Raw genomic sequence first — 16,343 nt, 5'->3', positions numbered from 1 at the left:
TAGGTATGTTCCAGTGTTTAATAATAATTAACTGTGACTTTTGAGTATTTAAGCAGGACATTAAGTTACAAAACGATTTAGATCAAAGTAATGTTAGAGGCCTTTTTTTTTGGTTACACATGGAAATTAACCCATAAAGACCCAGTGCTGCTTTTGTCTGTTCCCAAATGAATTTTTCTCTACTTCTAACCTTTTTCTATTGATTTATCAACATCTTTTTTTCTAATATTATGCTCTATATATTGTATTCTCAAGGGAAAATCAGCTATTTTTCTATATTTGATTTACTGATCATGTAGATGTTCATAAAAGCTCAGATTAAAGTCGAGGGTTATTGTATCAAAATAAAATGTGACTTTTTCAGTCAAATATACCATTAACTGAACATGAACCAAGCATCTCCATCCACTGTCATTGATCCAACTCCATGGGTTTTGCCGGTGAATCAATGTTGTAGAAGATGATGGTGTTTCCATGGTAACTACGGAGCCTCTGAACGTCCAAATGGGTCCACCAGAGACCAGACCCTGAGACTCACATGACTGCGACACTGGCACTGATGGATCATAAATTCTGTCAAGAGTTCAGGAAATATGCTGAAGAAAATACAAATATATGCACATTTCCATTCACTAGTGGAATTTACTCCTTAAATGTGGATTACAGATTAACTAGTAAGTACAGTAGTGGGAAAAAAGCTGTTGGACACCCCATGCATTTGTAATAAATTGCATTAAGAACTAGAAGCACTCGGAGAGCGCAGACCTCCGCCAAGGCTGATCAGTGGCCCCCCCCGTGGGCCCCCCCATGCAAAGGAGGTTATGTTTTTGCCAGGGTTTGTTTGTCTGTCTGTCTGTCTGTCCGTTAGTGTGCAACATAACTCAAAAAGTTATGGACAGATTTTGATGAAATTTTCTGGTCTGCACCCCCCCCCCCCGTGGGCCCCCCCCCACCCCTGATCACCACCAAAATTTAATCATTTCTTCCTTATCCCATTTCCAACAAACCCTGAAAATTTCATCAAAATCTGTCCATTACTTTTTGAGTGATGTTGCACACTAACGGACAGACAAACAGACAGACAGACAAACCCTGGCAAAAACATAACCTCTTTGGCAGAGGTAATCACTCTTAAGTCATTGAACAAAATAAGTAATAAATCAGCATTAACCCATAAAGACCCAAACATCCACTGGTTCAGATTAAAGTTAATGGTTATTGCATCAACAAACAGAGAAAACAGAAGAAAAAGTGATGTTTTCAGCCCAATCTCTCAATTAACTGAACATAAACCAAGTGTCTCCATCCACTGTCATTGATCCAACTCCATGGGTTTTACTGGTGAATCAATGTTGTAGAAGATGATGGCGTTTCCATGGTAACTACAGAGCCTCTGAACATCCAAATGCATCATATCTGATGACCATGAAAAGACAACAAACTGCAATTTAAACAAATTATTTACATGCGTTGATAGGATTAGTGGATCATTAAACAGTTTAAATCAGCAGATGCTTTTGGTGGGTGATGGATGGTTGGGTCTTTATGGGTTAAATCGGTCTGGGATGTGTCAAACATGAGCCAAAATATAGACTTTGATGCATTATTAGTTTCTGTGTAGCATCAGATATCAAATTTACTACCCTCTTACTACTGGAGTCGTTCAAGGACAAAAATGTCCTATTAAGTCCCATTACGAACTTGACATTTTTGTCCTGAATGACTCAAGAGGTTAGTAAATTACACTGATGCCTGAGAGTGAAGTCAATTTCAAGAGGATATTACAAAATAAATCCTGACTGAATGTAACATTGATGTTGTCAGGAAACCCTGCTTTTACATAAAGCACTTCAAACTCTTTCCACTGGCAGTTTGTGCTGTCGTATGGGTTAAATTTTAGCATGAAATAGTCAAAAGAATAAAGGATTTTGATCAGAATAGCACCTTTGATCTTTCCCCATTCCGCTTTTATGTTTTAGTAGCATTTCCCTTTTAGCAGCTGCAGGTTTATAGTAGATTTTTGCAGACATGAGGGTAAATCCGAGGCGTTTTTTTCTGCAGACGTGTGCTTACTGAACCCTGACATCATCGTCTGTCAGAGATTCGCTGCTGTAATCAGAGCGCTGCAACATGAACTGACGACTTTCAACGGGCGGCAACTGACACCGCAGTTAAACAACAGGCAAGACGACTGAGCAAACAGGCTTCGGTTTCCTGGAGGCTGCAAAACTGACCGACGACATTTACAGAAACCACAGCTTTAAATTCAGCGATAGTGTTCCTGTCTAATGGTAAATACAATCCTTAACCTGTTGACCTATACATATCAAGGATTTCACTGCTATTAATACCTTTATAGATGGAAAAACTGAAATTAAAGAAAGTGAAAATTAAAAAAAAAGACAAATTTAACAACTATTGTGCATAAAATGAGTAAAAAAAGCAGTACACTGTTAGGATCTTTATGATGTTTTATTCCAGCACAAGTTCTTTGTGTTGTAAAATGGCTGTGTAGCTAGGAATTAAAGGAGAAGTACAAAATGGAAAATTACAGACAGTTCTAGTATAATTTGTTTAAATCCCTATGGTGTTTATTTCCTAAAACCACATCTAGGAAAACATTATTTCCCTGCCTTCTTTGGAAAAAAAAAAGGTAAAATTAAACGTGTAGAAAATGAGGAAAGGAAAACACGATGCTTCTTTTACGTCATTCTCACGACGGAGGGAAATCTGAAAGAGTCGTGGACACATAACCCACCCGGTCAGGTCGTCGTTAAACTTTTTTTTTGCGTTACTCTGTGAAAACTGTTGCGGTTTTCTGAGTATTATTTAAAGCAGGCCGAGCAAATGACGTATAATTAACCTCAAAAACACTATGAGTACATTCGGGACAAAACAGCTGCCTCGTAGCAGAGCTCTGTCAGGTTTCCCTCCGTTAAAGTGAAGAACGACTGGTTTCTTCTCTCTCACCCAGTTTCAGCTCGACCCCTTGAAACCAGCTCTGGACCTTAAAACCACCGTGACATCAGGTAAGGCTTGAGAGGCGAGGTTTTCCACCGGATCCTTAACAGCATTTTTAATGATTTATGGTGTCAAATGGTACAAGTCTGAAACTGGGTACGAAGCTTTTATATCGTGAAGTAACACAATAATACCCTGGTGAAGGGGCTCGATGAGAAAAAAGAATACAGGGGTTTAACACTGGAAGTGAAGGGAAAAATCCTTTCTTTCGTCTTTTTTTTTTTCTTAAAACATTCAAGATATTAGAAACTAAAATTCTCTGAAATATCACGGACCAAGTCATTTCCAACAATGAAAAACTCCTCCTCGGCTTCTTTATGTACAAGATTAAACATACCATGACATGAGGACGACAGTTTATGTCATTTAAAATGAAATAAAATCGGACCACTCGTTGGTGAAACTGCCGCCGAACTCTGACGTCACAGAGCAACACGACATTAATCATAGAATATCAAAAATGGGGGGAAAAGACAACCACACACTCACTTAGGCAGGTTATGCTGTAAATTTACAGTAATGACACCTATAGTTCTGTAAGCCAAAATCTCTATTTTAATGCTGAACATTAGGGTAGCTTCCTATAAAAATCATATTTGATGTCATTTTCCCACCCTGACAACACTAAGCATATGGCTTAAATATTTGTAAAACAATGTAGTCCGATGGGGAAAGAAGAGTCTCTGCCTTCTCGGTTCTCAGCCTGGCCCGCTGAGATGATCCTCGACTCCACGCCAGCTCTGCTTCGTGTAGCTGCACATGGCGGTGTGTGTGCAGGTGTGTGTGTGTGTGTGTAGCGAAAGGTGAAAGGGAATCCACAAAGAGGGATCACTTTTCAGGTGATCAGACGGCAACTTCTGCCCCATTTTTTTTTCTTTTTCGTTAACTTTTTCACATCCCGCTTTTTATTTTTCCATCAGGCGTTATGGGCCTTCAGCAGCGGAGCCAGTGTAAACATGATTCCAACTCTCTCTGCCTCGACAGTTGGGCGAACACAGGAGGAGGGGGAAAAAAAAAAAAAAAAATAGACGAGAAAATAAAGTTCGGACGACAAAAGACGTCAACGACAAAACGTGGTGGTCGTTGTTGTGGAGATATGCAGGTTAAGGGGAGAAAAGAAGAAGAAGAAGAGAAATGAAAAGACTTAAGAGCCACCGTTCAGGAGGGGGAGGGGGGGCAGTTAGGGCAGTATGGATCCTTAGTGCAATGACAGCCAGAGGAGCAGCTGGCTGCGGAGCCTCAGCGTTCATACGGCCGCCGCCTCCGGACGGGGTGGCCAGAGGTCCAGTGGGCTTCATCAACTCTCACCAGGAAGAAGAAGAAGTAGAAGTAGAAGAAGAAGAAGAAGGGCAGACAATATGCTTCTAGTCATACATTATTATTCACTCATACATGTCCACATATACACACTCTTTAAACTCTGTAAAACTACTACGGCTAAAGCCTGGGGGGGGAAGAGGGTCCGGTCCAGAACGTCTTCTGGAAGGAGTCCTGAGCCTCACGTCGTTAACTCGGAATAAAAACATTATGTGAGCGTCTACGTGTATGAGGACGTGTAAACATCAACATGTGAGTCGTGACGAGTGCGGGAGATTATTCTGCTAGGCTGCTGGAGCGAGTGTGTGGTGTTAAGAGTTGTGTCAAAGTTAACTATGCCTGTGTGACCACGTTCATATTGTATGGGTTTTCTGTAAATCTGTGTTTTACATCTTCGGAATTTTTTTTTTCTTCTGCGTTTCCTGTCGAGTCTCTCCGCCTTTTTTTTTTTATTTTTATGTCAATGTACATTCATCCATCGTGGGCAAGTATGACGCTGGGCCACACACCAACTGATCCTGAGGCATTTCCAAATGTCTGATAAAGACTTCCGCCTCATCAGCGCACTCAAAATAAACAGCAGTAGAGGTACTGGAGGACGCTGTACCACATGTAGCCGGAGACGAACGCGAACGACTGGATAACGCACAGCCACACCGGGTCGAGGGTCATCTGCCGGGAAACTGCCTCCTTCTGTCCTGGCAGTGGAGGAAACGCTCCTGTGGAGACACCAAAACATAAACACGCTGTAGGTTTACTCCGCAGGATGGTCATTTAGTTTAACAGACGCAACACAACGATCAATAACATGACCCTGGACTCACCTGAGGTCAACGCAGAAGGAACAAGGACTAAGCAAATTAAAGGCTCATCCACTACACAATGTTTTTAACAATGTGGTAGAAACAGCATCTTCATACTCAAATCATGTATCAAACAACTCTTTTCTGGCTTTGTGTGTTGTTGTAATATCCACATTGTATTCTTCTGTTCTCAAAAGTGATGTAATGTGAAAAGTCGCAGAAAGTCAAGTGAATGAAAAGTGGGTGAATATGGTAGATGATCATTGGCTCATGTCTGATTGACGGCTGAATCCACTAGTTGGGGAAGTTGCATAGGCAAGGGAAGGCAGATGTATTTGTATAGCACAATTCATACACAGGGCAATTCACAGTGCTTTACAAAAATGGAAAAGAGACAGATTGAAAACAAACAATTACAATTAAAACATAATCAATAAAACAGAAATAATGAGTTAAAACAAAGTAAAAGGTCAGAGTGCAGATAGAACCCTTTCAGTTGTTCTATCCACAGCTGAACAGAACTGTTTTCAGCCTGGACTTAGAGGTCTGTCTCATGTCATCAGGTAGACTGTTCCAGAGTTTAGCTGCATAGAACTGAAACGCAGCTTCACCCTGACTCTGGGCACCAGCAAAAGACCTGTACCAGAGGTTCTCAGGATCCGAGATGGTTCATATGGGACCAACATGTCACAGATGTACTTTGGTGCTAGACCATGGACAGACTTATAAACCAGCAGAGCTGTTTTAAAGTCTATTCTCTGAGCCACAGGAAGCCAGTGCACAGATCTGAGCACAGGACTAATATGATCGTATTTCCTGGTTCTAGTCAGGACTTGAGCAGCAGCGTTCTGGATGGACTGCAGCTGTCTGACAGCTGGTTTAGAGAGTCCAGTCAGAAGGCCGTTACAGTAGTCTAACCTGCTACAGATAAATGCGTGGATAAGTCTGTCTAAGTCTGGTTTAGACAGTAAACCTTTGATTCTGCCAATGCTTTTGAGATGGTAAAAGGCTGATGATGTAATTGATTTCATGTGGCTGTTAAAGTTTAGGTCTGAGTCCATTATTACCCCTAGACTTCTAACCTGGTTTTTAGCTTTTAGAGTAACAGATTCCAGATGACTGATGACACTTTCTCTGGGTTTTTCTGGGCCAAAGACAATGACTTCAGTCATAGACAGCACGAACTAGTGGAGACTCAGACAAGGTGCGGTGGGAGGGGGGGGTGCTGCTTTCAGGGACCAACTAGAGGCTCTGTAAATCTTGTAACTGACCACAGATAAAACAGACACCTTCTACACAAAACAATGATGTGAACTGGTAAATAAATGCTAAGTGTTATGCATGGTTTTTGGTGGAGATATTAACAGAAATGTGCGGTGTGCCTGCACAGAAATGTGTGACTTTTAGGCCTGAAACATAGTTAATTATTTTTCTTATTATCCCACCCCCCAAAGGGGAGGCAAGGGGTATTGTTTCTAGTTCGGTTTGTTTGTTTCTTTGTTTACACTCTAGCAACAAAACTTTGGGGTGAGTTCATACCAAATTAGGTTTATAGATTGCCGGTGACTCAGAATAGATGTGATCACCTTTTGGGAATGGTAGGTCAAAGTTCCCAATTTCTATGAATTTTTTTTTGCCCCCATTTACTTATAATGGGTGACATTTCAAATGTCTGTAGTAGCAACACTATTAGTTGAATTCAAACCAAATTGGGTTTATAGATTGCCAGTGACCCAGAATAGATGTGATTACATTTTGGGAAGAGTAGGTCAAAGTTCATATTTTTATGAATTTGTAAAATCTTTTTTCTTCTCCCATTTACTTATAATGGGCAAAATTTCAAATGTCTATAAAAACATCAATTTTGTTTCAATCTATTCAAACTTGGCACAGATATAGAGGCAATAGATATGCTGACATCAGCACACGTACAGACATGATGACATCAGCTGGATCCATACCAAAATAAGCTACAATACATGCGAGGGGCGGGGTTTGTTGTGCTTGGAAACACTTGTTGGTCATTATTATTATTATCATTATTACTTACATACTTATATATTGTTGTTATAACTACTATTACTGTTATAACTTTATTATAACTTTGATCACTTGATCATCCATCCATCCATCCATCCTGCTTATTATATTATCATAATAACATAATAGTTATTATTATTATTACCTCCGCCAAGGAGGTTATGTTTTTGCCAGGGTTTGTTTGTTTGTTTGTCTGTCTGTTTGTTTGTCTGTCCGTTAGTGTGCAACATAACTCAAAAAGTTCTGGACAGATTTGGATGAAATTTTCAGGGTTTGTTGGAAATGGGATAAGGAAGAAATGATTAAATTTTGGTGGTGATCGGGGGTGGGGGGGCCCACGGGGGGGGGCCACTGATCAGCCTTGGCGGAGGTCTGCGCTCTCTGAGTGCTTCTAGTTTATTATTACTACACTGATATTTTGCTGTTTTTTATTACTATTTTCTAATGTGCAACTGCTTGTTTTTTCCATTAATTTTCTTTTTTTTTTTTTTTTTTTTTTTTTTTATAATTTTTGTAGTACTGTTTTCTTATAATATCTTCTATATTGTATATAGGGTTGTGCCCAAGGGATCAATAAAATTCCATCTAATCTAATCTAATCTAATTTTATAATAATAATATTAATAATAATAATAATAATAATAATAATAATAATAATAATAATAATAATAATAATAATAATAATAATAATAATAATAAACTTTATTTGTATAGCACCTTTCATACAGAAATTGTAGCCCAAAGTGCTTCACATTGATTGAAAAAATACAATATTAAAATACATTAAGATTTGATTATACATCAAGAAATAAAATGAAATTTGAGAGAAATACAATAAAATAAAAATAAAAACAGCGCACATTAAAATATTTGATTATGCATAGAATTTTTGAAGTGCAAGAAATAAGATGAAATTTGAGAGTAATTTGTAAAGTAATCTAATCTAATCTATACTTATCAACCCCTTTTCCTCATCTCCCATCTACTTCCAGTGCTCTGCAGCTCACACAACACTCTCTCCTCTTATATGATTTAACAGAGTGCGTTGGTGATACAGACCTGTGTCATAAAAGTGGGCCAGCAGTTCCTCTTTCTCCACAAACCTCTGATAGAGCCAGTCAGTCAGGGCCTCTGCCTCCACAGGAACCTCCTTTATCGGGTACATCCTGCAGGAAACGGCAGAGACAGGCAGACAGACAGAGATGAAACCAACAGAACACATCACTGGAGTCTCACTCAGCAGAAACTGTCGGCATTGATCCGCCGTGGAAACTGCAGACCGAAACCCAGGTGTCGGCCGTGGTCCCCGAGCAGAGCAGTCTATTTCCAAACGGAGTCTATTACAGCAGGATGCGTGTGTGTTTGCTGTAGCTTCAGCTTGTTTTGGGAATTCATTAAGGCAGCAGACTCATCAGAGTGTCACAGCCAGACAGAAGTGCTGACAGGAGACGGACAAGTAATGGAGCTCCACAAAACGGCTTGGTTAGAAAGTGAATGGGAAGGAAACCTCCAGAGAGGAAAAATCAAACTAAGAAACTTAAATCAGTTTCGCCATCAAGAAAGTGAGGGATCAGAACTCAGGACCGACACCGAGCTCAGAGGCAAGGGACGCCATTAAACCCGACACGTCTGCCGTCTTCACCCCTGAAACTCGCAATCACATTCATTTTCTGTTCATCTGCTGAATATTAGACGATTAAAGATGAATCCTCCATAAAATGAAGGAAAATGAAGCTCAAAACACGGAGTTAAGCCTAAAATAATGGGCATAAAAAAGTCTAATTAAATAGTAATCCAATCCTCACACCTCAACCAAACCTCATATACACAATTTTGACCTTTTAATTTAAAAATTATTGTGATTAAATCCAGTTATTCAATGAAAAGTTAATCAGACTGATAATAATTTTACATTTATATTTAAAACCCCCAAAAGTCACTATTTTGCTAAACGACAGCATGAAACACTCGCATGAAAATGTACGATTTTGTAATTTTAGATATAAAAATAAAATGTAAACTATAAGTTAAACATGTATTATTTTTATGCAATCTATTGTCTGACACTACATAAGTATATAAAAAAAAACAATTAACCCAAATGGAATTAATTTAATCAAAATATAAATCAAAAAACATCAATCGTCAATTTGTGGAATGCTAAAATTTTAGCTTAAAAATGTACTTGAATTGCAGTGATTAATGACTGATCAATGTTGAATAAAAGAAACACTGAACAAAAGAAGGAAAATGACAGTTTTTAATTAAAATTTAAAAAATGTCACTATTTTGTCACTATGAAAACCTCATATAAAAACTTACAATCTTGTCATGTAAAAAAGTGTTCACTTTGATGTAACATACGTCTTATTTTTTATGTGCATTCTTTTCACAATTTAATGTCTGACACTACATAAGTATTTATATTAGTGCTGTCAAACGATTAAAATTTTTACTCAGATTAGTCACAGGGTTGCAGTGAATTAATTTCGATTAATCCCAATTAAATATCATTCATTTTTAATCTATATTAAGCACGTTTCATTTTGTATAAGCAAACAGACTCAAGAAAGAAGGGAATATATATATGCACTTAATGTGTTTGTCGCAAGCTGGCTGAAGTGCTAGCAGAATCCCAGACAAACGTATGCTTCGCGTTAATGTGGTATTTTAAGATGGAAGTTCTTCGATGAAAAAAAAACTCCTTCCTGCAGAGTGTGAATAATACTTTATGTCAGTTGACTGTTCCTTCTTAGTTTTTTTATTCTCATATTTCCATCCAGAGGGCCAATGTGCTGTTTAGTGTCTTCCATCTTTATTGGTTTGATCTGCTGCCACCACTACCAGATTAGCACATGCATGACGGGAACTTTACTTGGAGAAACTGACCCAAATGAGTTGCCAGAGACGTTCAGAGTCATTCTGTGCTGCAGATTGATTAATTGTGTTAAAAATTTTAATCAGATTAATCGTGATGATGGATTAATCCGCATTAATGCATTAATTTTGACAGCCTTAATTTACATATAAAATAATCATTCATTCATTCATTTTCTGAACCCGCTTTATCCTCACTAGGGTCACGGGGGTCACTTGGAGCCTATCCCACCTACATAGGGGCGAAGGCGGGGTACACCCTGGACAAGTCGCCAGTTCATCGCAGGGCTGACATATAGAGACAAACAATCACTCTCACATTCACACCTATGGGCAATTTAGATTAACCAATTAACCTATTAGTGCATGTTTTTGGATTGTGGGAGGAAGCCGGAGTACCTGGAGAGAACCCACGCAGACACGGGGAGAACATGCAAACTCCACACAGAAAGGTCCCACCCCCCGTCGACTGGTGTTGGAATCGAACCCAGGACCTTCTTGCTGTGAGGCACGAGTGCTAACCACTGCACCACCGTGTCGCCCATAAAATAATCACTTAAAATTAAAACTATTGATTGATTTTTACAATGACCCCAAAAATCATTATTATTATTATTTTATTTTTTTAAATTTAAAATATAAATACTTGTAAATGTAATTAAAAAAAACAAAACTGTATCTGAACTGCAGTGATTAATGGCTGATCACTGCTGAATAAAAGACAAATTGAACAAAAAAAAAAAAGTAAAATAATGACAGGCTTAATAAAAGTACCAAACGTGAAGCTAATGTGATAAACAATAAAAGCACAAAATCTGCATGAAAAAGAAATATTTGGACATTTTGGCTTAATTGCGATGATTAATGACGTCTAGTCCCTACACACACACACACACACACACACACTGTCTGATTCTAATGAAAATCACCAACAGGAGCCTGATTTGATAAATGGTGTCTGAACCACTGGCGTCTAATAAAAAAGGGTCACTTCCAGCAGCTGATGGCAGTGCTGATGAAATGTTATTTGTAGCCAGAAGGGGTCCCCAGTCGGCTGCATCCCACACAGCCAGAGAGAGCGCCTGGTCACCTTCAAATAGAGGTTACAGTCTCCTCCCTCAGACGAGCATTTCCTCTGCACTCTCATCTGCTCAATATTCCTGATGGGATAATGTGCACTGTAAAAGTACTTCTGTGCTTCTGTGAAAAGCTCTGCCAGAGGAGCCCAACTGATCAATAATTATTAAAACGCAATCTGCTGTTGCTCTGTCAGGATGTCGTCTGTGGATGAAGATGACGTGCCGTGTTTCCTCTGTTTTCTTGGAGCATGTGTAAATGACCTTTGTTTATTTATTTATTTATTTATTTGTTTATTTTTTTAAATCGTCTCCAGCAGCTACAGGAGCTAATTTGCAAACCCAACAGACGACTGCAGCAAAATTATCCACATGACCCTGAATATTAATTAGATCAATGTTTAAAAAAAAAAAAAATTGCAAAAACAGACTGATTCAATGGGGAGTCATAACAGTTAAACAGGTTTTTATGAAGGCATTTACCTGAGGCGTCTTTATTCTTATGCTGATCATTATCGGTCTAAAGAGAAACGCAGTACAGATCGCAGACGGGGACTAGAATCACAGTGACTTGTAAACCTGTGTAGCAACTGTTGACACCATTAATTATCAGAAAAACTGTCTCTTTTGAAGCCCAGTTTAAGTATCTGAGGAATCAGTGGCTGCACCATGTACGCAAAGGTTACATACATGTTTATTTACAGTGTTAGGTCAAGTTTGGATTAAAAAAAAGCTTTATTTTTGTTGTAATATAGCTTTGAGGACAAAAAAAACTACATAAAAGTAAATTTCTTTTTGTTACGTTGGTTGGTAAATTATTGGTACATGAGTAAAATAATAGATAATGACAAAGACAAGCAGAAACATTTAGGTTTTGAGCGATTATTGAATATTTTATTCATACGGAAACAATGAAATCTGAAGCGAAGAGAGAGTGGAATACAAAAAAAGTTTAGGATAAAGATTTTCCTTGTTTTTTTTTTTTATTCAAGTTTTTATTTGATGTTGTAATGGAGAATTTACACCTTTTACATTCACCTGCACATATAACATTTTACAATATTGTTTTTCTATATTTCTTTTCAGAAAAGAAAGATTTTCCTTGTTTTGAAAGAAGCTTCCATTATTGTTAAGGGGATGAAGCTTTAATGAATGAATGGATTTGGGTTCTTTCAATAAATCAATGAAAACATTTTGGATCTCTGACTTTAATTGGATTTAATTATGGAATACGAGTCAAAAGTTTCTTCTCTGTTGTGATAAATTAGTTTTGGATTTTTTTTTCTTTTAGTTTTATCAACCTACATTAAGTCCCGCATTGATACAAGTATCAAAAATAACAAAATAAAATACAATAAATACTCAAGAACAATCTTTATTTTGTTGTGGCGCATTAAAATCAAGGAATTATTTGATGAGATTGAGATTTTTTTTTTTTTTTTTTTTTAAATCAACCTTCATTAAGCATCGGTATTGATGGTAGTATAAAAATAAATAAACAAATAAATAAAGTGAGTAAAATAGAATAAAATGCCTGGCTCTAGTGACCGGAAACTCAACAATAATCTTTATTTTGTTGTGGTGTATTACAATCAAGGAATTATTTAATCAGATTGAGATTTTTATTATTATTATTTTTTAAATCAGTCTAAATTAAGCATTGGTATTAATGCTAGTATAAAAAAATAGAGTGAATAAAAAATAACAAAGAAGAAATAAAAAAAAGTGAATAAAATAAAATAAAATACATGGCTCTAGTGACTGGAAACTCAAGAACAGTCTTTATTTAATTCTACTGCATTAAAATCAAAGCCATATCTCATGATCTGACTATTATGCCCATTGAAATCTTGGTAAAGAAACATCACATGATGCCCAAACAAAAGAAACAGCTAAACACAAAGCCTTTAGTGTCAAAATAAACGACACAGGATAAACCACATTAAACACATGGATGTTAATGTTAGCTACTGCAGATGCTTAACAAACATGCTCAAATAAGGATAAACTGTCAAACGTTAGACTAGTTGTTACTCGTTTTGTAGCTAAGGAAAGACAGGTTTGTGCACTTGAAGATCTTTAAGATAATGTGGCAGAACTGTAATGTTTTACACCAACTGGATGTTAATTATAAGGTGTAATATTTTCTATATTTGGCGCGTCACCACGAGGATCAGATACACAAGTCCTGTCTTCATCAAACTGTGGCTGTGTTCTGTTACAAGAAAGCTTTCAATGAAACTGCCTGTTTAATATAATCATAAAACAAATATTTAATGAATGCTGCTGCTGTAACCTAATATATAAAGGAGTGATGATGCAGTGCATACTTAGAATTCCTCAGATACACAAGTGGACAGAGAGTTCACGACAACCAACAGAGACAGAGTATCTGCGCATTTGAAGTACAAATTTAATGTTTCGAATGTGCAAATGAAGTCATGTATATGTATAAGTTTTGTTTTTTTGTTCTTTCCATGACTTCTTATTATCTGTTTTATTTCTAAGGACTAAGATTACTTTGTCTTGTTGCATATTCAAAATAAAAAAAAAAAAAAAGTAATATCTCTAAAACGGGGGTGTCAAACATATGGCCCACGCATCAAAACCAGCCCACCCAAGGGTCCAATCTAGCCCATGGGATGAATTTGTGAAAAGCACAAATTACACTAAAGACATTAACAATCAACAGTGTCAAAATTATTTTAGTTCAGGGGCCACACACAGAGCAATTCAATCTCAAGTGGGTTAGACTAGTAAAACACTATCATAATAACCTTTAAATAACGACAACTCCAGATTTTTCTCTTTGTTTAAGTGTAAAAAAGTCAAATTACATGAAAATGTTTACATTTAGAAATGATCCTTTCACAAAAAATGTGAATAACCTGAATAAAGGTGTTGAACGTTAAATGTCTTAAGAATAATATGTGCAATTTTAATTGTAATTTTTTTCTGCTTGTTACTAAATGTTCTATGCATTTGTAGAACCACTGTGATCTGTAAGTTGAAAAATATATGCGGAAATGATAAACTGAGGCATAATATTATTTTTATTAATACATTTCAGGCTGTATATGGTTGTTGGTGTTATTCGCATTTTTTTCCCCCATATCTTTTTATTGGGAATTTTTTTTTTTCCACAAGGGTGGATAAACAACATTTATGCTTTCATGGGGCCCACAAGTGGTAGCAGTGCCCCTGGTCACACATACGTGATACACATTTTTTAAAGGACAATTTGTAAATGTAAACATTTTCATGATGCCATTTTACTTTTTTCTCTTTAAAACATAGAGAAAAGCTTGGAGTTGTCATTATTTTTCGGTTATTATATCATTATTATTATACTGGTCCGGTCCACTTGAGAGGATATTGGGCTGTATATGAACTAAAATGACTTTGACACCACTGCTCTAAAAAGAATAAATACCGTTACAGGGTCGTTGGTTGTTATTCTGAAGTGTATGAATGGTGTCAGTGTGTTTGAAGTTGCACAGTGTAAGTAATATATGCTTTACCACAGTGGATAAACTCATAGTACACACATCATCTCTACTACGTACAGCCAGAGGGAAACGGTCAAAGTCATGGGAAATACCAGTAAAATAATATATAAGTACTGAACAAAACACAGACGCGCTCATTGATTCTCCTTTGTTTTAGACTCTAGCTCAAAGACTTGGACTTTTAATGTGGTGGGGACAGAGTCTGTGGAACTGGAGCAGGAAAAGGCATGGCCTGTTTGTTCCACACATCAGTCAGCTGCGATCTGACGGTTCGACGCAGACTTCCGTTGGCATATTTTAACTGTGTTTTCTCAAACTCTTCCTCTCATTATGCAGCAGTTCAGTGTGTGGGTGCTGCTCTGTGGCGAGTCCGAACACATCACCCTCATTTCTGTCACCGAAGCCTCGCAAGGTCCTGTTTAAGTAGAGCAACTTCAATGTCCCTGGTGGCAAGAAAGTGCTGTAAAACTCAAGATAAACAAGAATAAAATCCGCCACTGTAACTATCTGTTAAAGCTGAATTTTTCCACAGCCACGCTGCCCGTCAGCCTAAACTGGAGCCAAGCTGCTGGAGCTACCTGATAGGGTGATTAGAGGCCACAGCGGGACGCTTCGCCGAGCTTCTCCTACTGTGTCTGCGGGTATCGGATAGCCTGAGCCTGCGTCTTACTGATGTGTTACAGGAAGCAAACACTGGCAGCGATGCATCCTCCAACCTGATTGCTACGACGACAGGGACCCATCAGTATCCCCTAATAATAAACCTGATTCAATAATAATAATAATAATGTAGGAGGGAAGATGCTATTAAAGCAAAGGTGAGCCATCAACGGAACCATAACAGCGGTGTACAACTCCGTCTGTCTTGCCATGGTAATGCGACACAACACTTATCGCAATACACACATTCTATACATTCACTAGAAGAACATAAGGGAAAAACTAAAGAAAACTCAATCCGAACAACAAGCACTTAAAGCAGGGGTGTCAAACTCATTTTCTTCTGGGGGCCACATTCAGCCCAATTTAATCTGAAGTGGGCCGGACCAGAACAATAATAGCATGATAGCCAATAAATAATGACAACTCCAAACTGTTTAGCACAAAAAATAACATTCATTTATGCCAATATTTACATTTACAAACTATCCAAACAAAAAGGATGTGAATAACCTGAAAAAAAAAAGAAATTTGTTTAGAAATATAAGTACAATTTTATACATTTTCTGCCTTGACTTATCATTTATACATACGCATTACAGATCAGATCTACAAAGGCATAAAATATTCAGTAACAGGCAGAATATTGTTAAAATTGCACTTAATTTACTTCAGACATTTTAGGTTATTCACATTCTATTGTTAAAGGATAGTTTTCTTCATGTAAACATTTTCATAATTTAATGTTTTTGGCATTAAATCAAAGAGAAACAATTGGTGTTGTCATTATTTATAGGTTATTATGATATCATTTTTAAGTTTGATGCCCTAACTTGCACTTTGCAAATTCATTTAGCGGGCCAGACTGGAACCTTTAGCCGGCCGGTTTTGGCCCCCGGGCCGCATGCTTGACACCTGTGACTTAAAGGAACAAACACCTAAAACAAAATAACAGTCCGAGACCAGCGTACATCATGAATAATCTCATAAAACAGACAAATCAGACAACTTTGCATCACTAAGCTAACACCAAGAAGATC

At 37.5% G+C, this 16,343-nt stretch overlaps 1 protein-coding gene across 2 annotated transcripts in view; it reads right to left on the bottom strand.

The window, feature by feature from the left end:
* Positions 1 to 2,457: 2,457 nt before the first annotated feature.
* The window catches only part of lpgat1 (lysophosphatidylglycerol acyltransferase 1), a 106,316-nt gene continuing 92,430 nt past the window's right edge, over positions 2,458 to 16,343 (bottom strand). For both annotated transcript variants that reach the window (XM_030128463.1, XM_030128464.1), the window contains exons 7-8: positions 8,241 to 8,347; positions 2,458 to 5,057 (exon numbers count right to left, since the gene is read on the bottom strand). In XM_030128463.1, coding sequence (XP_029984323.1) covers positions 4,906 to 5,057; positions 8,241 to 8,347 — 259 coding nt within the window. In that variant the 3' untranslated portion in view covers positions 2,458 to 4,905. The remainder of the gene's footprint in view (positions 5,058 to 8,240; positions 8,348 to 16,343) is intronic.

This window comes from Sphaeramia orbicularis, chromosome 24 (genome assembly GCF_902148855.1).
Source record: "Sphaeramia orbicularis chromosome 24, fSphaOr1.1, whole genome shotgun sequence".
Classification (NCBI taxonomy): Eukaryota; Metazoa; Chordata; class Actinopteri; order Kurtiformes; family Apogonidae; genus Sphaeramia; species Sphaeramia orbicularis.
The sequence above is the reverse complement of the archived record's forward strand: the minus strand, read 5'-3'. Positions and strand labels throughout refer to the sequence as shown.